A 26432-nucleotide genomic window follows, 5' to 3' on the forward strand; every position below is an offset into this window, starting at 1 on the left:
GTACTAACCTGAAATATAATAAATAATTTACAGATTCCACAGCCCTGTACAAATATTAATTACAGCAAGTCTTATCACACTTCCTTATAGCAAAAATGAAAATAAATTGTCCAAAGTCTGGCAGAGAGTTAGTGGCAGAGCTGGTAACACATTTCTAATCCCCATTTATTTGTTCCCTGTTTTGATTTGATGTCTAGACACTCTGTTACAGAAATCATACTTTGGGCTGAGGGTATTGCATTTTAGCTAATCAGTCCTCAAGATGCTATGTTAATCCTGTGTCCTCATGAGTGCCTACAATATTCTCAGTACATGAGTTGTGAGCCCTAGTATTTTATAATATTAAAAAGCAGTCTAAACATTAGAATCCAAAGCACCTCTTTATGAATTAATTACCTTCACAGCATTTGACCTCTTAACAAGAGTGTGGTCTGTAATTTGAGGGGTATCATTAGCAAGCAGTTCCTGTAAAACTGGTACTGGTACAGATCTGTGAATGCTGCTCTCTAATTCAGAATAATAGTCTTAAGATTGTGCTTATTGCTTTTTTTTATCTGTGGGGAAAAATATATCAATTCTTATTGAATGGATCTAGTATTCATCTCTCCCTTGATATCTGGTATAAAGAAATTCATATTATCTGTTTGGTAAAGGCAATAGTAAAAGGTTGATGAAGAAAATAGAGACTGTATTTTAATGAAAATACCTCTGAAATTTGGTAGGTAGAGAGCTTTTATAAACTTTGGTTTCTTCTGGGTTTCTGTATTAGGAGTCTCAAAGCTTCCTCCTCCAGTTAAGGTTAATTTATTGTTTGTAATAGCTCATATGCCTTAACAATGTAAAGAAACCAGTTAATAAGATGCAGCATAGAGGAAGGACCAATGAATCTGTCACAGTCTACTTAGTGAAACTATGACTACAATATTCCAATGCTGAAGTCAGTGAAAAGACACCAGCATGACACAATCCAAGAAAAATGCAAGCTGATATAGCAGAAAAGATTCTTTGTTTAAGAGCAGCAGAAATTTCCAGCAACTATCTGGACAAAAATGCAAGATAGAAGATAATGCAATTAAATAACAAAACAAACCCAAACTAAAAGAGAATCATTATAAACCAGAACAAGGACACTTTGTTTTTAAGTGCACACAATGAATTTTGAAGATCTTTGTTCAGAAGGGGAGGAGTACATTTGATGGGTGTGTAGGTTCTGAAAAACCACATTATCAATTATTTTTTCTTGTTTGACTTCAGTCCAGTAATTTTTATTTGAACAGACCACATGCTTGCATGTTTTTGATTGCAGGAAGTGACTGACTTGTTAAAGGAGATACTATTTCATTTACTATCTTAAGCTTTCCTCTGTCCTTCCTCTTTCTGATAGGGACTCTGTTACGGCAGGCACTGTTTCAGTTCTTAAAAGAAAAAAAAAATGTTTAGTAAACTACTCCCTGTTTTGTTTTCAGCCAGCTCACATCCACTCCAATCCAATCTCTCTCTCAAATTGTTTAGAAAACAAACAATTTGACTGCCCCTCAAGTTCACTCCCCAATCGGTCAGACCCTCTGGGCTGTATCCCTTCTCTCTTTTACACCAGTATTCATCCAAAGAGCTGTCACTAAATGGGATGGAGTCACTTCACTTGAGCTATGAGTAATTAGGGAGTAAACCCCCATTCATTGCTTCCTTAAGTAAACTTTTCAGAGTATTCAAGATTGCCTCATCAAAAGGATTAGTTATCAGGAACAAAATCTCACTGTTTACCTTTGAGACAGGTGTGGGTTAAAGAACTGCTGATAAAGTACCTGGAGTAGGGATCATTACATTATACCCAGTTGCACAGACAGAGACAGTCCTTCAAATAATAATAATTTCCTCTTTGCTTTCTTTAACTGTGGATTGTAAAGGTCCATTTTGCAGCACCCAGGGAAGAGAACTGAACTGTTTAAACTCAGCTTTCAACGAGATCAGACTATGACCCTTACTATAAATCATATCTAGAACATAGGACAGATTCTCACCTGTTCTAAAATGCATTTTGCTCCACTCTAGGAGATCAATAGCAACTCTCCATCCCATAGAAGATACTTGGACTCCCCATTGGGTTCCTCTGATATTGGGGACAAGAAAGAAAAATGTATCAAGGACAAGAAGGGCAATACTGCAACATCATGATGTAATTCATGCCAGGAGAGTTTAACACTCAGCTCTCTAGACCCAGGTGAACAGGGATAACAGAAAGGTAACCTCACAAGCTGCTTTGGTATAATCTGACAACTTGGCAATATTTTTCACGTCACCCTGAAATATATATATAATCCATAAAAGCCCAGTGTTGACCATTTTCTGAAGAAATGATTGCTGACTCCATGGATATTTCTATGTCCATATTTAGGATGGCTGTATGTTAATCCATTAAACACAGAAATAGAAGCAGAATGCATTCAGTGCTTCTCAAAACCCATTTTCTGTTTAAAAGTTTCAAGTCTGAAATATACTAAAAGTTCAAAACTGCCTGGACTCCAGTAATACAGCAGGAAGTTTACACTGCAACTAATATATTTACTTAAAGCACATTCTCACTTTTATTTTCATTCTGAATAATAACTAGAGAGGAATTATTCTGCCTATTCCTTAGGAATTAAAAGTATATTTAGAGAACAACCCTGGTCGTTCATCAGATGAAAACACACTGCAGTCAAATTAGAGTTTTCCCTTGCTTTAGAAGAGTAAACATATATACAGTAGCTATTTCTTGAAATCAGTCTTTGCTAAGCACATAAATCTTTTTATATAATTCTGTAACTACAAAAAGAGGTGTGAGTGTGAACATCTTATTCATGAATGTAAGGAAGTACACCTTCCTACTCCTAAGGAAGGTGTAAAGAAAATAAAACTGTTTCACAATGCACAGTATCTAAATTTCTGATTTCCTGTACTACTGTACTACCTGAGTCTGCAGTACAATAATAGTATGCAAGTCGACTTCAATACGTAATTGAAGATTAAAAGAGAAATGGTGTTTTTACCCTTTCAGAGCAATGAGGAAATTTGCAGTGTGATGTGAAAGAGAAGTTCAAAATCTTATTGATACTCTGAAAATAAGTTCAAAATCTTTTTTGAATTTTTGCCCTAGACGTTATTTCTGTGCTTCTCACTTTACTCACTTTTGCCAAAGTAAAGAAACATTAATAGGGTTAATGTAAAGAACATTAAGCTAAGGAAATATTACATTCATTTTCATTTATTTTTCTTTATTTTGACCTCTTGCCTTTCAGTATGGCTTTCCTTATGCTATTTAATGCACCTTGAACTTGTAAAATTCAATTGGTTTTTATAGTGTTTCCTTGCATGACAAAATATGCATTTCTAATTTAAATCATTCAACAATGTTAATTTCCAAACAGCAATACCTTCTCTTTTATCAATATTATGTGACAAAAATCCCCTTTTATCTTAATATTTACTTTTTAAAAGCTACAGCTTTGAAAAAATGTGGGATATTATTCATTGCACCTAAGAAATCTTGAGTACAAAATTTAACTCAAAGAATTAGATTTATTCAGTAATGAATATGTACCAGTGCCTTTCATTAATGGTATTGCGAGGGCTGGTAGAACTTTCTTTACCTTCAGGGGCATGGGACTGCACCTTGAGTAGCAAGAAGGCATGCTGAGCCCATTCTCTGTATCTTATAATACTGCTAGCAGGCCCTTAACATTGTAGTGAGCACTGAAACCCTGTTGTTAGGGAAGATGAAAGGCTGGATAAAATGGTAAGCCATGTGTTTTTCAGTCATCACTTCTGAGAGGGGTATCCTTGTTCTTGTTATACTGAGGGTGAAAGCATGTGAGCAGGTGATGACTTCTTCCTCATTATAACTCTGGCTTTCAGCACTTAACCCAGCCCATACGTTTTCTTGTGAAACCATATTAATTTTAATATTAATTTTTGGAAGCTAAGAATATATTTGGATCTAACGCTGCAAAAGAACTGGTGGACTTGAAGTTACTGACTGAGATTAACATGGGTCCTATGAATAAAGTGTCCTGAGTAATATTGCTGTATTCTCATCGGGGGTTGTAATTTGTTACATAGCTGGGATATGACTATAAGGTATAATTGTGTGAAAACACTTTGTTTAAGCCCAGCTTTGTCAGATCATGTCATATTGTAATAGTTCCATGTATATTACAAGCTAGAATGTTGCTACAAAATCAGGCATAAAAAGCCTTATGGCTACATCCCTTTAGCAAGTATTGTAGGTAGACCTTAAGACTAAGTCATTCCATTACAGAAAACAAGGGGTGACTAGGTAGCATTCATATCTCAAACCTGAAATTAAGGTATAAGTGCAACTTTACTGATGCATAGGCTTTTCACTTGACTTCTGTAAGGAAGTAAGTTTTCTTCTCAAAGAATTTGTCATGGTTTTGCCACAGAAAAAAATATTACTCATTGCTATTTCATAGATTTCAATGAGAAAGAGAGTATTATCCAGGAAAAAATACTTTAATTTCAAATATCTGCCAAAGCCATTCTGCACTGCATGAGTTTGCAAATCCAGCTTCTAAATATATGATAGGGCTAAACTGCTATCCTTCCTGCAGACAAAACTTCCATGTACTTTAATAGGGGTTTTCTTGCCACATGCCAAGGAGTAAGCTGTAAATTTTTCTTATAAGCAGAACTGTTTAATTGCAAGAAGTTTGCATGTCATATCAAGCACGTCTGCAGAAATAAACAAAAGACCATGAATCCAAAACACCAGTGTCTATAAAAGAACTGAATAAAATGGCACTTTGACAATATTAAAGCAAAAGAATAATGCAAAGACTTAATTAAAAAGAAATTGGAACACAAGATTTCTTGTTTTGTGAGAGCTATATTAAATTGACGTATGAATCATATTATTATTCATAGTACTATAAACTCTCTTAATTTGCTTACTAACTGCCATATACATCTAAGATCACTATTGACTAATTTAGAAAGTTTTATGTAGGGAGCATTTTAAAAACGTACTGAGACAGGATCACTTGATAGCACTTGTAAAACACAAGAACATAAACTGAGTGTCATGCTGCTACATTCTACTATCAGCAAAACCTGGCTTAACACCATAATTGAAAGTTTTAAACAGAGATTAATTGGTACCAATTCAACTTAAAGCCTCATTGAGTTTATCTTCTTGTAAGCTTATTATACAGTGCACTTAAATGTGTAGACTAATGTAAGATTTACTATGAGGCATTTTGAACTGATTGATTTATCAAAGAGTTTAACACTTTTATTTGTGTGTATGTGTGTTTCAGTACATAGCTGAAAAAGCATGGTGACCTAGTAACTTGGTCCCAAAATAAACTGTAAAAAATTGCAGGGATAAGCAGAAGCTTGAGCTACAGTCATTCCAGAAAGGAAATCTGTGGGGTTACATACAAAATGGCCTCTAGATTGGGCCCTTTAATAAAGGTCCTCTGACACTTATAAATCTCTGTATTAAGGTTATGACTCAACTATGACAAAATCACTAAGGTCTGAGAGTGGGTTAGAAAATCTTAGCCAGAAAATAAAATTTCTTTTTTTTTTAACCTATCCTGTAAAATATGTATATAAGCACACATTGTTCTTCTAATTTTAGACCTTAGACTTTAAATGTAAATAAAAGCAGATTAGTTCAGAATTAATAGGAGAAAAAAACCAGATGAGATATTTAGCAATCCCTGGCCCCTCTGTGATATTTCATAAAGTTTTTTCTACACCAGTCAAAACTGAATACACTTACTGTGCATATAAAACTATCTAAATATTTCTTGCAGTCGATTCACTTGTGAGAAATCTTTAGCAAGATGTGTAAAACATTTTAAAATTACCTTCTCTACGTGTTAGATAATAATACAGGTTATATAACCTATCATAAAAGATTTTTCATAAAAGAAGGAAAAACCAAGGAACTTGAAATACAAAACAATCTATATTTAAAGAGCCATCAAGGCTGTGTCAGAAGTGACAAAAGATAGGAAAGTAGAATGAGACTGACATTCTAATCTCAATTCACATCATTTTAAAATGGCAATTTATGGTGCAGTTTCTCTTAAACTTTTGAGTTTCATGGATCTTGCCAAAATGCTGCAAAACTGCAAAAATGCACAGTGATTAGTTCCATTAAGAGTTAAGTGTGTCATTCTATTTTCCTATCTTTTGTCACTTCTGCATACATTTGACTTTAAAGGTGTTGAAAACATTTCAGTTTGGAACTCTACCTCATGCCAAACTAATACAGGGCTACAAGGATAAAAATAAAAAAACCTGTTATTTTCAGAATTTAATTATTCAGATACAGTGTTCGTTTTCTAACAGGACTAGTCCACCTGCAGGTTTAGGATTGCTGTGGTTTAACCCAGCAGGCAGCTAAACACCAAACAGCCGTTCGCTCACTACCCGCCCCCCACCAGTGGGATGAGGGAGAGAATCGGAAAAAAAAAAAGTAAAATTCGTGGGTTGAGATAAAGAAAGTTTAATAGGACAGAAAAGGAAGGGAAAATAATAATAATAATGATAAAAGAATATACAAAATAAGTGATGCACAATGCAATTGCTCACCACCCGCCGACCGATGCCCAGCCAGTCCCCGAGCAGCGGTCACCGCCCCCCAGCCAACTTCCCCCAGTTTATATACTGAGTATGATGTCATATGGTATGGAATATCCCTTTGGCCAGTTTGGGTCAGCTGTCCTGGCTGTGCCCCCTCCCAGCTTCTCGCTGGCAGGGCCTGAGAAGCTGAAAAGTCCTTGACTAGTGTAAGCACTACTTAGCAACAACTAAAACATCAGTGTGTTATCAACATTATTCTCCTACTAAATCCAAAACACAGCACTATACCAGCTACTAGGAAGAAAATTAACTCTATCCCAGCCGAATCCAGGGCAAGGATTTGATCCTAAAATTAGAGGCTGAGTCTGCCCACCACATTTCCAGAGATGCTTACAGCTCTGCAGAATCTTAGAACTCTTCTGTTCTTACACTGCTCAACAAAGCTTGTAAGCATTCAGTTGAGAGGCATTTAAGCATTTGCAGATTTGGCAGCTGTATGTCAAGACTTGATCCTGGCATATAATGAAGGTCCTTTATTTCAGAGGAGTTGAATGTGCTCCACTGCCTGATGAAGGATGCTCATGAACAATCTTTTAAAAGCATTTTTGGTGCTGGAAGATTCGGACACATGAGAAGTGGTATTCTCAGAATTATGCAGGTGCCTTATGTCCAAATCTTCAAAAGATACTTAGAGGCCTAAATCCTACTGGAATACTGATTATGAACTCTGTAAATGTGAAAATTCCAGAGGAGATGAAATCTGCAAGTGGGATGAAGGCTCAGTATTACAATGCTTAATGATTCCTAACTTGTAGACATTTTTTGGTCACAGAAATACAAAAGGTGAAAAAGCCACATTTTGGTCCATTTCCTAGTGACTATCTTTGATTTTATTTGTTTAAGCAAAAAAAGCTTGAAAGGGAGAAATTCAGAATCACTTGCCACAAAACACTCTAGATCCTTGTGGTTATAGTACTCACCATGTAGGAAGAAGATTTTGGTTACAAACCCTAATTCAAAGCAGAAAGAAGAGGGATTTTTTGTCCTAGGCCTCCTGCATCTCTGGGCCCTAGACAATGGCGGAAGATGGACACCATTACCATCTTCATCAGTACCACCATTTACTCTACTTAAGACTCCTGATCTCCTGACTACAGGACTAGTCCTCACAGATCAGGTAAGCAAGGGAAAACCTTGATGGAACATCCCATCAAGGCCTTGAAGAGCTTGGCAGTTGCAGGCCTCAGCCAGAGAATGGTGGGTGGTAAGGAGATTGTACTACTAAAAATATAATTATCTATAATTTAGCTACCATTATTAGGGCACTGTTGCTGAATGAAAGCTTTGAGACTATAAATTTGGAATACAGGCATCAGAAATGATGTGACAATGCCACATCTAGATTAAATTAAATCATCTGGATGAAGGAGTCGAATGTACATTTAGTAAGTTTGCCAATGCTACTAAACTAGGAGGAGCTGTGGACTCCCTCGAGGGTAGAGAGGCCTTACAGAGAGATCTGGATAGACTAGAGAGCTGGGCAATCACCAACCGTATGAAGTTTAACAGGAACAAGTGCTGGATTCTGCACCTGGGACAAGGTAATCCTGGTTATACATACAAATTGAGGGACGAGAGGCTGGAGAGCAGCCCCACAGAAAGAGATCTGGGGGTCTGGGTTGATGGCAAGTTGAGTCAACAGTGTGTCCTGGCAGCCAAAAGGGCCAACTGTGTCCTGGGGTGCATCAAGCACAGCATAGCTAGCCGGTCGAGGGAGGTGATTGTCTCACTCTACACTGCACTGGTGCGGCCCCACCTCGAGTACTGTGTGCAGTTTTGGGCGCCTCAATATAAGGAGGACATCAAACTATTAGAGTGTGTCCAGAGGAGGGTGACCAAGATGGTGAAAGGTCTCAAGGAGCGGCTGAGGTCACTTGGTTTGTTCAGCTTGGAGAAGAGAAGGCTGAGGGGTGACCTCATCGCAGTCTACAACTTCCTCAAGGGGGGCAGTGGAGGGGGAGGTGCTGATCTCTCTCCGGTGACCAGCGATAGGACACAAGGAAATGGAATGAAGCTGCGCCGGGGGAAGTTCAGATTGGACATTAGGAAAAGGTTCTTCACTGAGAGGGTGGTCGGTCACTGGAACAGGCTCCTGTCGTAGTTTAATCTCAGTCGGCAACTAAGCACCACGCAGCCGCTCGCTCACTCCCCCCAACCCCGGTGGGATGGGGGAGAGAATTGGAAGAGCACAAGTGAGAAAAACTCGTGGGTTGAGATAAAAACAGTTTAATAATTGAAATAAAATGATAATAATAATAATATGATAATAATAATAATACACAAAGCAAGTGATGCACAGTACAATTGCTCACCACCCGCCGACCAATGCCCAGCCAGTCCCCGAGCGGCGGCCCCCCCGGCCAGCTTTCCCCAGTTTATGTACTGAGCATGACGTCACATGGTATGGAATGTCCCTTTGGCCAGTTTGGCTGTGCCCCCTCCCAGCTTCTTGTGCACCTCCAGCCTTCTCAGTCAGTAGAGCATGGGAAACTAAAAAGTCCTTGGCTAGTGTAAGCATTACCTAGCAACAACTAAAACATCCGTGCGTTATCAACTTTGTTCTCATCCTAAATCCAAAACACTGTACCAGCTACTAGGAAGGAAATTAACTCTATCCCTGCCGAAACCAGGACAGCTCCCCAGGGAAGCGATCACGGCACCAGGCCTGTCAGAGTTCAAGGAGCATCTGGACGACGCTCTTAGTCATATGGTTTAGTTTTAGGTAGTCCTGCGAGGAGCAAGGAGTTGGACTCGATGATCCTTATGGGTCCCTTCCAACTCGAGATATTCTATGGTTCTATAATTCTATATTTTGCATGCAGGTTTAAACTGCAGCTCATCAGGAATACAAACTGCTTGAAGGCAAATCTAAGCATGACAGGTACAGAAAGAAAGAAGGTCTGAGCCTATCCTTCGCATGTGCACCAATGCATGGTATTGTCTGCAACAGGGCTTGGCAGAAAAATTGTTCTGGGATCTTTTACGATACAGCACCAATAGCGGCAGAATTGTATTTTGGGAAATTAGGCTTTCAAATTATAGGTGTCCTAGTGGCAACAATGTAGGTGTGTGATGCGCAGGCCTGGGAACATGTTTCCTTGAGCCTGCTCTCCAGCCTGCATATCACAAAAGCCACTGTAGCCATAGCCAAACTGCCTGTAAGATCTGGATGTAGCTACCTCTCTATTTCTTTACATACGTAATTTCCAGATACCTTTATTGCACCTTCAAAAATCTGGCCCTTGGGATCTAGCAGTCCTTCTCTCACTTGATGCTGATAGAAAATGCCCTGTCAAATGTCAATGTATCTTTAGAATATACCATTTAAAGGTCAAATCTTTAAGCCTTACTCTTGTGAGTAGCTGAGAAGAACATCCTTTCAGTGGAACCACTTCCAGTAGTAAAGATTTAGTCCCATAAGTAAAGCCGGTAGGAACAAGCCTTAAATTATGTTGCATTTAGTAACTATAATCATTACACATCTCAATCTGCCAAAGCCATATTGTGGGACACTATGTAACTGAGTACAGAAGAAAAATAACAGTGCAGGAAGCTTTAAATGATGTGGGATTGCTTTCTTTGACATCAATATGTATTTGTTTTATATCCTCAGTTTCAGTGACTTTGGATTTCAGATGTAAAGAATTTAAAATAGTACAGGACAGAAGGTCTAAATAGAGGCCTATCTCTGGTAATGCAGGCTGCAGGAGAGGTAAGGCAATTGATGCTCTAACACAACAGTAAAGAAAAAGATGTCTAGCTTTCTGCAAGTACTGTGTGAATGAGCCTCCCAACCAACCTGGTAAAAGATTCTCTAGTATTATACATTTATCATCCAAAATCTGATGGTATATTTTTTCTAAGATGTGGTATGTCGACTCATTTTCTTTAGAACACAGTTGTTTGTTTGTTAACAACAAAAAAGACTTAAAAGGCACATGAAAGCCTGTCCACGGCTGCTGATGAAAGAGACAGTTTAACAATGGACCTTCTGACAGGAGATTGGATCCTTCTGTGGGATGGAAATAAGGTCTCTACTATAGTATCCTCCTCCCAGCCCAGTGCTGAGGGAAGCCCCCCACAGCATTCCCTCCCTAACCTGTCCAAGGGGTTGATGTTACCTATATTTCTGCCTCCCCACAGCAGTGAGGTGTGGGGCATTGGTGCAGGCAGGGTAGAAGGAAAAGTGGGGGCAGAGAGCAAATAACCCCACCACAGCCCTGGCTTTCCCTCACCCACTCAGGCCAGGGTACTGGCAACAGCACCCTGTAAAGCCAGGAAACCACTCCCGCCTCCTTTAGCTCAAGAGGGTGCCCCCCAAAACCTGAAAAGAGTGGTCACATTTCCCTCTCATGCCACATAAATACATAATACACTCCATATAGATATACATATCCTCCATAAGCCCGTGTATTGGGTGTATGTCGCAAAGTTTTGGTAGTGGGCAGGCTGCAGGGGTGGCCTTTGTTGGGAAGAGGTCAGGGGCTGCCCTGCGCCACACAGCTGCTTCCAGCCAGCTTGGCAATGGACCCACCGCTGGCCAAAGCTGAGCTAATCAGCAAAGTTTGTGGCACATCTGTGAAAACATATTTAAGAAAGGATAGAAAATACTGGATGGAGAGAGGAGAAGGGAACAAAAAGAGTGAGAAACAACAGAGGGAACACCGAGGGGAGGGGAGGGGAGGGGAGAAAGAAGTGCCCCACTGCACTATTCACTGCAGATATTCCCTGCAGCCTGTGGAGGACCCGTGCCAGAGCAGGGGAAAATTGTGAGAAGGAAGGAGCAGCAGAGAGAAACCATTATGTATTGACCATAACCCCCTATCCCCCCTGTGCTGCTTGGGAGGGGGTAGAGGAGTCTGGAGAGGAGTGAACTTAAATCTGGAAAGGGGAGAGGAAAGCTGTTGTTTTAATGTTTGTCTTTTTATTTTCCACTACCCAAATTAGTAATCAATTTTTTAATTGTAATTGGCAATGAATTAAATTAATTTTCCCCAAGTCGAGTCTGTTTTGCCAGTGACAGTAATTGGTAAGAAATCTCCCTGTCTTTATCTCAACCCACGAGGTTTCTCATTCCTGCTCTTCCTCTCCAAGGGGGCCCTGATGTAAGGGGAAGGCTGAGGAAAACGAATTAAAGGACATCTGTCCGCCTGCCCTCCCTGAGCACTGAAGTGTCGCCCACCCCGCCTCCTCTCCCCCAGCTCTAAGCAGCGCAGCGACTCAGCCCCGTTCACAGGAAAATTATGCTAACTCCAGCGGCACGTAAAATTGATGTAGAGCTGCAAGGAGCGGAATCGGCCTGAACCCCCCTCTCTTGTCTCAACAGGAGTTTCGCCACGTTACACAAAGCCATGCTTGTCATTTAAGGAGACGTTGCTCCCTAATTAGTGTGCGCCCCTCCCAGAGAGGGCAATACTGAGGCCGCGAGTGGCGCAGAGCAGAGCGGGATGTGGGGGTCCAGGCGCACCCCCACCCCCCGCCGCACCCTGCTCCTGCTGTGCACCACCCCCCGACGTTACTTTGATTGACAGCTGGACAAATGTTTCCCCTGTTCAAATGCCGGCGGTATTGGAACCTCAGTGATCTCAAAGCTTCACCTGAAGTGGTGGGGAGAGGCGGTGCCTCCGCTGGAGGCCCTGTGAAATGCCGGTACCCGCCGGGGCCGGACCTGTATGCCTGTTTGTCAGGGGCGAGATGATGGGCATAAATACAAAACAGCGGTTACTGTGCGGTCGCTGCTGATTGGTAGCCGGCGGCGCCCTTCATGGGTGGAGTGGTGGAGGAAGGGCGTGCGGAGGGGGAGTAGCCGATGGGAGGTGCAGTTCTTGGCACGGCGGCGTGCCTGCACGGAGAGGGGACTACCCCTCCCAGGGTGCCCCGCGAGCGGCGGCTTTCTGCCTCTGAATATGTATCAGAATGTTAATAATGAGCCGCTTCTAAATTTGGTCAAAGAAGTCATCTTGCTAGAGCGTGCTGTGGGAGAGGTGACGCTGCTGCTGTTGTCACTGCCACTTCCCGGAGTTTCGAAAGGCGAGGAGGAGGGGAAAAAGATTACAGCAACCCGGATCGTATTTTCTTTTTCATCCTTCTCTTAAAAAAAAAAAAGCCCCAAACCAAAACAAACTCAAACACTAAGAGAGGGGAAGTGAAATCTGACTGATAGGAGAGGAAAAGCCCACCATAATAAAAGATTACTGCACTTAAACCTCTGGAGACGCGATTATCGCGCGGGGTAAAGACAGGCGCAAAGCCGACTGCTAAACCTTTCCAGCCCAGGACCTGCTCTCGTCCTAGTAAAGAAAGGAGATTTTTGTTTCTTTTTTTTTTTTCCTTCTGTTTTCCCTCAAACGCGTGTAGGAGGGATAACAACCGAGACCAATAAAAGTTTGCAGAAGGGAAAAAAATTGAGAGAGAAGGTCGCTAGGAAAAGCACGTACCGGTGCTAGTGGAGGGACTTTTTTCTCCCCTGCCTTCCTTTTCATCCGTCGCTACACGAGGTTCCCAGCTTGCCGGAGCTATCAGAGTGGCGGCACTCGGCGCTGTCCAGCTCCGGGAAATGTGGCAGCGACCCCCGCGAGCCGGGGACGCCACCACCGCCGCGTCTCGCTGTTGCTGGGGGTGCCCTGCCAGCCCCGGGGCGGCGGGGCCGGGGCGCCCCTGCTCGTCGCTGCGCCCTTAGCTCCGGCTGCCAAGGCCTCCTGAAGCGGCGTGGATGATCCGCGACCTGAGCAAGATGTACCCGCAGACACGGCACCCGGTGAGTGGCGGTGGTGGGCCCCTAGAGGAAGCACACGGGCGCGGAGCGGTGGAGATACCGCAGAGTTGTAGCCATTTTCTTATTGTTGTCCATGGCGCCGCTCCGGGATGGGGGTTGGCTCCTTAGAGTCATCCTCATTCTAGGCGGCTTCCCTTCCCCCATCCCAAGGGCTCAGCTGTTTCGGAGGAGGGAGTGTCCCGGTGGGAAAGAGCTAGCGGCGGCAGCTCTGTCGGGGCGGGGAGCCCGGGGCACTGCGGGTGTCTAGTCGCCGCCGCCGCCACTCCCGGGGCATGTGCCGGGGGTGGCTGCGCCTCCGGGGTGTCTGGAGGGACGATCACATTTGGGGGAGCTCCGGGTGCCGGTGGGGGGGAACGCGACCCGGAGCGGGTGAGACGGGGGGGTGATTAAAAGATCCTCTGCTGACTGATTTCAGGCTCCACATCAGCCCGCTCAGCCTTTTAAATTCACCGTTTCTGAATCCTGCGATCGGATTAAGGAGGAGTTTCAATTTTTGCAGGCTCAGTACCACAGGTAATGATGTTTACTTTCCCTGAGTCTCGTGTTTGCTGGGCTCTTGCCAAACCCCTCTCCCTCCCTCCCACGGCTCCCCGAAGAGGTGGCGGTGTGGGGGTGCCGGAGACCCTTCTGGCTGAGTCCCCAAGGTGCACAGGGGACCAGTCACCCCAGTGAGGCTGTACCTGCTCCTCTGAAACCTGCTGCTACCTATTTCCAGGTCAGCACCTGGTCCTCCAGGGCGAAAGGCTCTCACTTAGAGCCAGGTACTGAATGATGGAAGTGGATTCCCTCCCCTCCACACACACGCGCGCTCTTTCTAATTTTTTTTTTTTTTGGGTGGATGAAGGAAAAATCATCCGAGCTGGGCTCGTCCTCTGCTTTTCTTCAAAATGCTGCTAAGGGTGCCCATCTTGTCTTGACTTTGGTCCCTCATGCCTTTCACTGATATGTCAAGTGTTGATAACCTGGAAGTGTAGCTAGTGAGCTGTTTCATTATCCTTCAGTTGAAGAACATTATATTTTCAAAGTGTCAAATGACTTTTCGCAGGATTGTTCAGTGTGCTTCTGAAAACAAAAAAGTCAACGGAGGTCTTGATGTTTGCTGCAGTATCCCTTAAACTAACAATAGTATTTTTCTTGCAGTTCTGTCATCAGTAATGGGAAAAAAAACAAACAACAAAACCCAGCAACTTATTGCTTCTTTAAGTGGTGATATATATTTGATTCCTCTGTGGGCTGAATGAAAACAAGAGGTGTTTCTAAAATTTATTTAAATAAAACCTCCAAGAACTAAATTATGTATTTGTAAGTGGCTTTTCAAGCTGTAGTGCTATAGTTATGAACCAGCACGTGCATTTTCTGTGAACCAGTGGAATTTATTTTTGTCAGTGAAAAATATTTTCCTATTTGTACTGGGTCACCAGTTCACTTAAGAGATGAAGATGTTGCACAAAATCACTTGAAAGAGGAAAAGGATGAACCCTGCCCTGAACTCCTAAGTAAGAGCTGGAATGTAGATTTTCTTTAGATTTTCTTTATTTGTATGTTGAAGAAATGATTGAAAGGGGGGGAGTAAACCTGTGCTCAGAAGAAAGTCAATTTTGCATTACGAAGTGCTCATGTGTTTGGCTTTTTGTTTGTTTGTGGTTTTTTTAACAGTTTAAAGCTAGAATGTGAAAAATTGGCCAGTGAGAAGACAGAGATGCAGCGACATTATGTCATGGTAAGCAAGCTGCATAACAAATTCAAAATGTCTGTTAGCTTGGTATACTGAAACTAACATACATTTGGATTGCTGGAGGCAAACAGATTATAGTAGTGCTGCTGCTGTTAAGGTTGCATCAATATTTATATTATAAATTCTTAGTTTCAGGGGTTTATAACTTGACTAGCAATTAGTTTCTATGCAAAATCTGCTTTTTAATGTTTTAAGCAATTGGGGATACTTCTTCAGAATGCTGGTGGATTACTTGTCAGCCCTTTAAAGGCATGCACAACTTTTTTAGGGATGATGATTTCACTTTTGCTGACTTCTCCCAACTATCATATCTTCGTAAAACAGTTCGGGGTAATCTGTTTTCTGTTGAGAGAGTGAACCATATATAAACCCAGAGCCCACTTCCTAGAACTGTTGCTTCTGGGCTGCTGGCTCATTGTTTTACTAAATTCAGAATGTCAGGGATCTGAGCTGTGAATGGGGTTTCCTCAATGGTTGTGGTCTGTCTGGTTAAATAATTGCATAGGAAAAAATCTGTAAATACATAATTACATGATGGATCATGATGTCTCCAGAGGAGTTCTTGCTATCAGCTCTCTTGTACATCTGTGAAGGATTAACTGTTTTCCATATGTACATGACAAATAACACCCTTATATTTACAAAAACAGTAAATAACCTTGAAAAACTGTTTACCAAGAGCACAAGCATATGTTAAGGCTCACATTTGTCTTTTTCATGCCTGATGTGCTGAAGTCTTGGAAATTGCTTGGTACTAACATTACACACTGAACTGAGTTCCCTGCGATATTGAGGCACAAGAGATCTGTAGAATGGAGTATCTGTTTTGGCTCTGAATTTCCATGTTCTTTGATTTTTTGCATCCCTACAATTTAATTGTAGCTTTTTTGTGTTTTTAATTTAAAATATCAAATAACCAATCTTTTAAAGGTTGCTGATCTATTTCTATGTCTAGTTTCAAGCACTTTAGGCTTTTTTGGCATCTTTAATGTGTTCTACGGAATAAAATCTTGAGCACTTTGTGTGTTTTCTCTGCTTCTAATCTTTAACTCTGTTCTTTGGGGGGGTTGTTTTTTGTTGTTTTGGTTTGGGGTTTTTTTGTTTGTTTGGGGTTTTTTTTTGCTTGTTTTATGGCTGTTCTTTGAAGTTGATAAGAAGCAATGTAGATAAAGCAAAAAAGGAGGGGGGGAGGGAAAGGTTGCTGTAAGATGCTCTTTCAAATTCCGAGAGCTTTTCAAGGCTAGTCAATGTTTTTAGGTCTGTATATCTTTATACAGATGATGTTTGATTCAAAGTGAATTTTCAAATTATTTTTATGATTGCAAGTTCTAATAGAGCCATTTTCTTCCTTCTTAGTATTATGAGATGTCCTATGGGTTGAATATAGAGATGCATAAACAGGTAAGCAAATATTTTGTTTTCTGTAAGAATGTTCTGCATAATTTATCTCATCAGTCTTAAAACAGATGTGTATTCTGTGTGAGCTGATTTAATTGCATGTTTAAGTGCACTGGATATTTTTTCAGCTCCACAATGCCCTGAAACTTCCATCTGTTATATGCCTGTTGGCTCCCTGTTGTGTGTTATTCTGTTGACTTTCCACCTCTGCACATGCAAGTGGACATGAGTAGGGATGGGAACGTGGGTTGTAGCTTCAGTTCTCTCTAACCTTTGAGGCTTACTTTTTGGAATGACAGCTACATTGTAAACATATTTTAGGTGTCAAGGGACATGTATTTGTGTGTAGAAAAATACTATCATCTTCAGTTAACCTCAAAAGATTTAAGATGGAACTACAAAGGCAATTGATGTACAGCCACGTTCCTGTTTCCTTCAGGCTACTTACTTACTTGGACCTTTGTCCAAAAATAGTGTCTTAGTTTTTCAAACTCAAAAGAGTAAATGAGTTTTCTATGAAGATGTTAGCATGCTCAGTTTTGTGCCTTGAAGTCTAGCACTTAAGCCAAGATTAGGAGGAGATTAGTCAGATGGAGCATGGTAGCGTAATTAGAATTTCTTATTCAGTAATGTGTGTTTTTTAACTTTCTCTAGAGAAGAATGAATTGAACATCTGACCTCTTTTCTAGTGAGGGAACTTTTCATATGGTGGAGTTTAATACTGACAACTCATTTTAGCTAATGGTTGAGCAATTCACTAGCATTGCTGAGGAGTATAAACTGCAAAAATAAAGAAATGGTTGGCCGGGAGAAGAAAGATCATCTGAAAATTGGTTTGTATGCATTTCTGTTCAAACTAAGAGATTTGGAACTTCTCTGGGTTGTGGAAATAGGATTTCTTTATCTTGTTGAGGGCAGGCATATAGTTCAATGGGGTTTTTTTCATGTTATTTATTATATTTTGTATTCCATTAGCATCCCAGTGTCACAGTAGTGATTAGGGCCATTTGGGCTAGATGGTATACAAATACAAAGATGGTGGGATTTCCTGCCTCAAAGCATTTTGAATCTGAAGCTCTAAACCTATGGAACCTTGTACATATACAGTTTTTTATGGACATATACACAGGTCCATTGAATTCAAATGTGCTTCTCACAGATGTAATACCTACCCATAAAGACTCAAGAAGTGTGTTTAAGAAACAGGTGAGAAGAAAAGGCTGTGATTGTAGCTGATCAAATTCTAACTATATGGTTACTCTGTGGATCTGATTCAGATCATTGCAACTGATGGAAGACTGTTCATTGACTCTTGGAGGGTTTGGATCTGTTTTCAAATGAATAACCAGATTGTTTCAGGCTATTAAACCTAAAATAATAGGTGTGAACATGATTTATAAAATTCTCAGTCCTTACAGGTCACCTATGTAGCAAATTCTCATAGGCATTTGAAAGCAACCATTGTAGTCAAACTTGTTTATATATCTAGATACTCTGTTTTCACAGCAATTAGTTGTATGTAGACCTAAACTGACTCCACAGAATTCCATAGGACAAAATCAGGTTGCATGAAAAATGTGTAATTATATTGTTTTGAGGAAAACTAAATGGGTTTTGGTTTTGTTTATTTCTAAATACTTCAGAAGTTGTATGCAATTATGGCAATGGAGACGTCAATGATATTCTGGAAAAATTAAATACTTATTTACAAATAAATGTGGGGATTGCAAAGGACTGAGTTCTAATTAAACACCATTTCCATTACTGTCACTTCTGTTCAATTTAGTAATGTAATTATTGTACTCATGCAAAAATATTTTTGTCAGATGTTGACTGAAATTAGTTGCAACTAAAAACATGTTCTATATCGTTCTTAAATCTGATGTTAGTTTTGTCTTTCATGTTTACCATTCTATTGCCACAGCATTTTTTTTCTTTTTCCTTTTGTTTTAGCAACTACAAAATATTTCCCATCTTGTTTTGATTGCAGTGTTAAGACCCAATTTTTGTCTATAGTGTTGTTTCATTTGATGTGTTTGAAGCTTTATTAGTCTTCCACCTTAAAATCTCTTTTCTTCCTTCCTGATTTTATCCAGCTGAAACTGAGTGATTCACTTTTTGCTTTCTAAAATCAATCACATCAAAAATCCTGAGGGCAGTTTATTACGTTGTGAAATACAAACAGCCCTGCAAACCACCTATATAGTGAATTTTTTTTCCTGTTTTTCACTTTAACACTGTCCTGGTTTCGGCAGGGATAGAGTTAATTTCTTTCCTAGTAGCTGGTACAATGCTGTGTTTTGGATTTAGGATGAGAACAAAGTTGATAATGCACCGATGTTTTAGTTGTTGCTAGGTAATGCTTACACTAGTCAAGGACTTTTTAGTTTCCCATGCTCTACTGACTGAGAAGGCTGGAGGTGCACAAGAAGCTGGGAGGGGGCACAGCCAAACTGGCCAAAGAAACATTCCATACCATGTGACGTCATGCTCAGTACATAAACTGGGGGAAAGCTGGCCTGGGGGGCCGCTGCTCGGGGACTGGCTGGGCATCGGTCGGCGGGTGGTGAGCAATTGTACTGTGCATCACTTGTTTTGTGTATTATTATTATTATCATATTATTATTATTATCATTTTATTTCAATTATTAAACTGTTTTTATCTCAACCCACGAGTTTTTCTCACTTGTGCTCTTCCAATTCTCTCCCCCATCCCACCGGGGGTGGGGGGAGTGAGCGAGCGGCTGTGTGGTGCTCAGTTGTCGACTGAGGTTAAACCATGACAGTCCTTTTTGGCGCCCAACGTGGGGCACGAAGGGTTTGAGATAATAACAGATTAACCGGAGTGTATTAAGGAACTTATATCTGTTAGTAGTTGTGGGTCACAATGTTGGTTTCTCTGTTCTCGATATTGATTTGTATAATCTGCATCATGCTCTTTTTCCTGCTGTACATGTTAAAGACTGGTGCTGGGTTTTGCAGTTTGCTGTGGTCTGCAGTGATTAGTGATGTCTCGCTTGTGAGGTTTGTTTTTAGAACATTGACCTTGACGTTAGTGTGGTATGTAAGTTTCGCAATGAAGCCGTTACTGTACCACGGATACCATTTCGTGGAGACAACTAGCAATTGCAGTAACTTTTCAGTATTTTGAACATCCTTGGGTAGTTAAGATACTTCTATTAATACTTCTTGGGAATATTGTTTCGGTTTTGTCTAAAGTTGGTAAGCAATTTAAGAATATCATCCAGAGAGATGCAGATCATGGCAACGTGCTGGGGCCTGGCCCATGCATACCGAGCCCTGTTCAACACCATTCAGTGCCCTCAAAGGGAAGAGAAGGTCTCTGGATCTGACAGTAAAACGACATGCCCTGCGGCCACTCCAACCCCGGCGACATGCCCTGCGGCCACTCCAACCCCGGCGACATGCCCTGCGGCCACTCAGACTCCGGTGACATGCACTGCGGCCACTCAGACCCCAGCGACACGCCCTGTGGCTGAACCAAAGAACCAGCCTGTGCTGGTATCAGTCGCCCCTGTACACAAGAAGAAATCTTGGAAGCGGAAGTCAGCTCGTTTAGTAAGGGAGGAAGAAGCTGCTTCTAAAAGGGAACCGGAGGAAGAACTGTACGAGACAGATGACCCTGGAGAAGGGCCATCACGAGAACAGCAGGAGGAGAGCCGGCCGCTGATTGGGGAGGAGGAAGAGGAAGAACTCATAAACGAGGCAGTGGCCACCCAATCTCTATCCCTGAGTGAGCTACGAGATATGCGAAAGGACTTCAGCCGCCGTCCAGGTGAGCATATTGTCACCTGGCTGCTCCGATGCTGGGATAATGGGGCCAGTAGCCTGGAATTAGAGGGTAGGGAAGCCAAGCAGCTGGGATCCCTTTCTAGGGAAGGGGGCATTGACAAAGCAATTGGAAAAGGGACACGAGTCCTCAGCCTTTGGAGGCGACTCTTGTCAAGCATGAAGGAAAGGTATCCCTTTAAGGAAGATGTCATATGTCGCCCAAGCAAGTGGGCCACCATGGAGAAGGGTATCCAGTTTCTGAGAGAATTAGCTGTGCTGGAGGTGATTTATGATGACCTGAGCAATGAACAACTATCCAAAGATCCAGACGAAGTCAAGTGCACACGACCCATGTGGCGGAAGTTTATAAGGAGATCACCATCGTCATACGCCAATTCATTGGCAGTGATGACCTGGAAAGACAGAGAAGAACAAACGGTGGATGAATTGGCTGGTCAACTCCGGCAATATGAGGAAAGTCTCTCTTCCTCCCTCGTCTCGGCTGTGGAGAAACTGTCCGAAAAACTGTCCCGGGAGATCCAGCAACTCAGAGAGGATAGGTCCTACTCCTCACCTGTACGGACCAGTATCTCGGCTATTAGAAGTAAGCGTTCTTTTGCTCAAGAGAGAGAATATAAAGGATACACACCACGGGGCACCCTATGGTTTTATCTGCGTGACCACGGAGAGGACATGAGGAAGTGGGATGGGAAACCTACTGCAGCCCTAGGGGCACGGGTATGCGAATTGCAAGGGAAAACAATCACAGAAAGAGGTTCTTCCAGGAAAATTGCTGCTCCAGTTTCCAGCGGGCAGTTCCCCAGAGAAAGTAGAAGGGCTGATCTTACTCCTGATCTTAATGAAGAAACTTCTGACCCGTACGTACAAGAAATGAGAAACGAGTACTGTGATGAGGATTAGAGGGGCCCTGCCTCCAGCCAGGGGGAGGAAAGGGACAACCGGGTTTACTGGACTGTGTGGATTCGGTGGCCTGGCACATCAGACCCACAGAAGTATAAGGCTCTAGTAGACACCGGTGCACAGTGTACCCTAATGCCATCAAGCTATATAGGGGCAGAACCCATCTGTATTTCTGGGGTGACGGGGGGATCCCAACAGCTAACTGTATTGGAAGCCGAAGTGAGTCTAACTGGGAATGGGTGGCAGAAGCACCCCACTGTGACTGGCCCAGATGCTCCGTGCATCCTTGGCATAGACTACCTCAGGAGAGGGTATTTCAAGGACCCAAAAGGGTACCGGTGGGCTTTTGGTATAGCTGCCTTGGAGACGGAGGAAATTAAACAGCTGTCCACCTTGCCTGGTCTCTCGGAGGACCCCTCTGTTGTGGGGTTGCTGAAGGTCGAAGACCAACAGGTGCCAATCGCTACCACCACGGTGCACCGGCGGTAATATCGCACCAACCGAGACTCCCTGATTCCCATCCATAAGCTGATTCGTCGACTGGAGAGCCAAGGAGTGATCAGCAAGACTTGCTCACCCTTTAACAGCCCCATATGGCCAGTGCGGAAGTCTAACGGAGAGTAAAGACTAACAGTAGACTATCGTGGCCTAAATGAAGTCATGCCACCGCTGAGTGCTGCTGTGCCAGACATGCTAGAACTTCAGTATGAATTGGAATCAAAGGCAGCCAAGTGGTATGCCACAATTGATATTGCTAATGCGTTTTTCTCAATCCCTTTGGCAGCGGAGTGCAGGCCACAGTTTGCTTTCACTTGGAGGGGCGTCCAGTACACCTGGAACCGACTGCCCCAGGGGTGGAAACACAGACCTACCATTTGCCATGGACTGATCCAGACTGCGCTGGAGCAGGGTGGAGCTCCAGAACACCTGCAATATATTGATGACATCATCGTGTGGGGCAACACAGCAGGAGAAGTTTTTGAAAAAGGGAAGGAAATAGTCCAAATCCTGCTGAAGGCCGGTTTTGCCATAAAACAAAGTAAGGTCAAGGGACCTGCACAGGAGATCCAGTATTTAGGAATAAAATGGCAAGATGGACGTCGTCAGATCCCAATGGATGTGATCAATAACATAACAGCCATGTCTCCACCAACTAGCAAAAAGGAAACACAAGCTTTCTTAGGCGTCGTGGGTTTTTGGAGAATGCACATTCCAAATTACAGTCTGATTGTAAACCCTCTCTATCAAGTGACCCGGAAGAAGAACGATTTCAAATGGAGCCCTGAGCAACAAGAAGCTTTTGAACAAATTAAACGGGAGATAGTTCATGCAGTAGCCCTGGGGCCAGTCCGGGCAGGGCAAGAGGTAAAAAATGTGCTCTACACCGCAGCCGGTGAGAACAGCCCTACCTGGAGCCTCTGGCAGAAAGCACCAGGGGAGACTCGAGGTCGACCCCTAGGGTTTTGGAGTCGGGGATACAGCGGATCCGAGGCCCGCTATACTCCAACTGAAAAAGAGATATTAGCAGCATATGAAGGGGTTCGAGCTGCTTCAGAAGTGATTGGCACTGAAGCACAGCTCCTCCTGGCACCCCGACTGCCGGTGCTAGGCTGGATGTTCAGAGGGAGGGTCCCCTGTCCACATCATGCAACTGATGCTACGTGGAGTAAGTGGGTCGCACTGATCACACAACGGGCTCGAATAGGAAACCCCAGTCGCCCAGGAATCCTGGAAGTGATCATGGATTGGCCAGAGGGCAAAGATTTTGGAATATCGCGAGAGGAGGAGGTAACGCGTGCTGAGGAGGCCCCAATGTATAATGAACTCCCAGAAAATGAGAAGCAATATGCCCTGTTCACTGATGGGTCCTGCCGTCTTGTGGGAAAGCATCGGAGGTGGAAAGCTGCTGTATGGAGTCCTATGCGACAAGTTGTAGAAACTGCTGAAGGAGAAGGTGAATCGAGCCAATTTGCAGAAGTAAAGGCCATCCAGCTGGCTTTAGACATTGCTGACCGAGAAAAGGGGCCAGTGCTCTATCTCTATACTGACTCATGGATGGTGGCAAATGCCCTGTGGGGGTGGTTGCAGCAATGGAAGCAGAGCAACTGGCAGCGCAGAGGCAAACCCATCTGGGCTGCCGCATTGTGGCAAGATATTGCTGTCTGGGTAGAGAACCTGGTTGTAGAAGTCCATCACGTAGATGCTCACGTACCCAAGAGTCGGGCCACTGAAGAACATCAAGACAACCAGCAGGTGGATCAGGCTGCTAAGATTGAAGTGGCTCAGGTGGATCTGGACTGGCAGCATAAGGGTGAATTATTTATAGCTCGGTGGGCCCATGACACCTCAGGCCACCCAGGAAGAGATGCAACATACAGATGGGCTCGTGATCGAGGGGTGGACTTGACCATGGACACTATAGCCCAGGTTATCCATGAATGCGAAACATGTGCTGCGATCAAGCAAGCCAAGCGGTTAAAGCCCCTCTGGTATGGCGGACGATGGCTGAAATATAAATATGGGGAGGCCTGGCAGATCGATTATATCACACTCCCACAAACCCGCCAAGGCAAGCGCCACGTGCTTACAATGGTGGAGGCAACCACCGGATGGCTGGAAACATATCCCGTGCCCCATGCCACCGCCCGGAACACTATCCTGGGCCTTGAAAAGCAAGTCCTATGGCGACATGGCACCCCAGAAAGAATTGAGTCAGACAACGGGACTCATTTCCGAAACAATCTCATAGACACCTGGGCCAAAGAGCACGGCATTGAGTGGGTGTATCACATCCCCTATCATGCACCAGCCTCTGGGAAAATTGAATGATACAATGGACTGTTAAAGACTACGCTGAGAGCAATGGGTGGTGGGACATTCAAACATTGGGATACGCATTTAGCAAAGGCCACCTGGTTAGTCAACACTCGGGGATCTGCCAATCGAGCAGGCCCTGCCCAGTCAGAACTTTTACGTACTGTAGAAGGGGATAAAGTCCCTGTAGTGCACATAAAAAATATGCTGGGGAAGACAGTCTGGGTTATTCCTGCCTCAGGCAGAGGCAAACCCATCCGTGGGATTGCTTTTGCTCAAGGTCCTGGGTGCACTTGGTGGATAATGCGGAAGGATGGGGAAGTCCGATGTGTACCTCAAGGGGATTTGATTTTGGGTGAGAATAGCCAATGATCTGAATTATGTGATGTTAAGTACTAATTATAGTTATAATAATTATACTAATAATACACAGATATACTAATAATATTATATGCCATACTAATGTTATTACAATAAGAATCACCCAGACTAATGAAGAATAACTTCAGTGAAACCAAGCAAAGCACAGTGATGATGGTACCAGAACTGACTTCAACATGAAACAATCCAACACCACATACCATCTCCATTTTTCCTGCCCTGGAAGATTATTATGACAGATGGAGCCCAAAGTCATGGACTAAATGAACTCACCGAACATTTTAGAGGGATGGCCCACAGACGAAGGGAACGATATCTCTGTGTGTGTGTGTGTGTGTGTATATATATATAAAAAAAAGAAAGGGGGGTGGTGATTAATGAAAATGTACTGGAAAATATGAGACTTGAGCATGACGTAGATGGTATAGAATAAGGGGTGGATATTGTCCTGGTTTCGGCAGGGATAGAGTTAATTTCCTTCCTAGTAGCTGGTACAGTGCTGTGTTTTGGATTTAGGATGAGAACAAAGTTGATAACGCACCGATGTTTTAGTTGTTGCTAGGTAATGCTTACACTAGCCAAGGACTTTTCAGCTTCCCATGCTCTACCGACTGAGAAGGCTGGAGGTGCACAAGAAGCTGGGAGGGGGCACAGCCAAACTGGCCAAAGGGACATTCCATACCATGTGACATCATGCTCAGTACATAAACTGGGGAAAGCTGGCCGGGGGGGGCCGCTGCTAGGGGACTGGCTGGGCATCGGTTGGCGGGTGGTGAGCAATTGTACTGTGCATCACTTGTTTTGTGTATTATTATTATTATTATCATATTATTATTATCATTTTATTTCAATTATTAAACTGTTTTTATCTCAACCCACGAGTTTTTCTCACCTGTGCTCTTCCAATTCTCTCCCCCATCCCACCGGGGTTGGGGGGAGTGAGCGAGCAGCTGCGTGGTGCTTAGTTGCCGACTTAGGTTAAACCACGATAAGCACAGAGGCATATCTGTCTTTATTTGTTTTTCTGGGCAGACAGCCTTGGTCCTCTTAGGTTCTTTTCCTTATGTACTCACTTGGATGCCCTTGTAATGGAAAAGCAGACAATAATGCAGTGAAGTTGCCCTTTGGCATAATTTGGCCTAGTTCTCAAGATCAGGTTGGGCTTATTCACTTATTAGGTTTATGTCTCAAAAGATTCAAGAGCAGGACTTCCTGGAGTCCTTCAAGTACTCTAGTAATTGATGGCCCTGATATTTGAAACCTTTGTGTATTTTTTTTCTTTTAAAGCTTCGGTTCTTCTTGGCTGCTCATGGCCATGGCGTATTTATTTTTTGAGAAATTTTTCACTGGAACAGAAAATGATGGCTGTGATGGAGTCATGACTCTGACTTAGCAAATTTGATAAAAGGATAAACGCACAGAGCAGCAGTGGTGTTTGCCCATGTGTGTATGGGGGGTGGTAGGAGGAAAGGAGGGAGGAAAAGCATTTCTCTTCCCACCCCTCATGATGCTCATCATCAGTCATCCCTTGTTGATTTTGATAGATAACTCATAAAAGTGAAACCTATGGGGAATTTGTCATTCTGAAAGGAAAGCTAATGTAATTAGTACCAATTGAAGTATATTTAGTAAATTGGATTTGATCTTAATTAAGCCTGCATAATGTTGCCAATTTTTAACAATTATGTTTGAGAACATAATTACTCAGTTACCAAAATTTAAAAAAATCCAAATTACTAATTTTACCAGTCTAATGCTATTTAATTTAAAGACAAGTATGGGGTGTTTTGTGAAAGTGGTGTTATAGCCTAAATTATTAACCTAATTTTTTATATTCTGTAGTAGGATCAATAGAGCTTCAAAATAGACACATTCTGAAGAAAAGCCAAAAAGTTGGGGATTGTGGGTTACAGTATGAACAGATATTTCCCTACAATTTTAAATTTCAATAATAGAATAAAT

General features: G+C 42.7%; 1 protein-coding gene across 1 annotated transcript in view; it reads left to right on the forward strand.

Annotated features, from left to right (window-relative positions):
- Nucleotides 1–13366: 13366 nt before the first annotated feature.
- LOC143172187 (transducin-like enhancer protein 4) overlaps nt 13367–26432 on the forward strand; it is a 180858-nt gene continuing 167792 nt past the window's right edge. Inside the window, 4 exon segments of the mRNA XM_076361435.1 lie at nt 13367–13411; nt 13845–13942; nt 15086–15149; nt 16521–16565. Of these exon segments, the coding sequence (XP_076217550.1) occupies nt 13367–13411; nt 13845–13942; nt 15086–15149; nt 16521–16565 (252 nt within the window).

The sequence above is a fragment of the Aptenodytes patagonicus genome, chromosome W, assembly GCF_965638725.1.
Source record: "Aptenodytes patagonicus chromosome W, bAptPat1.pri.cur, whole genome shotgun sequence".
In the NCBI taxonomy this organism is placed as follows: Eukaryota; Metazoa; Chordata; class Aves; order Sphenisciformes; family Spheniscidae; genus Aptenodytes; species Aptenodytes patagonicus.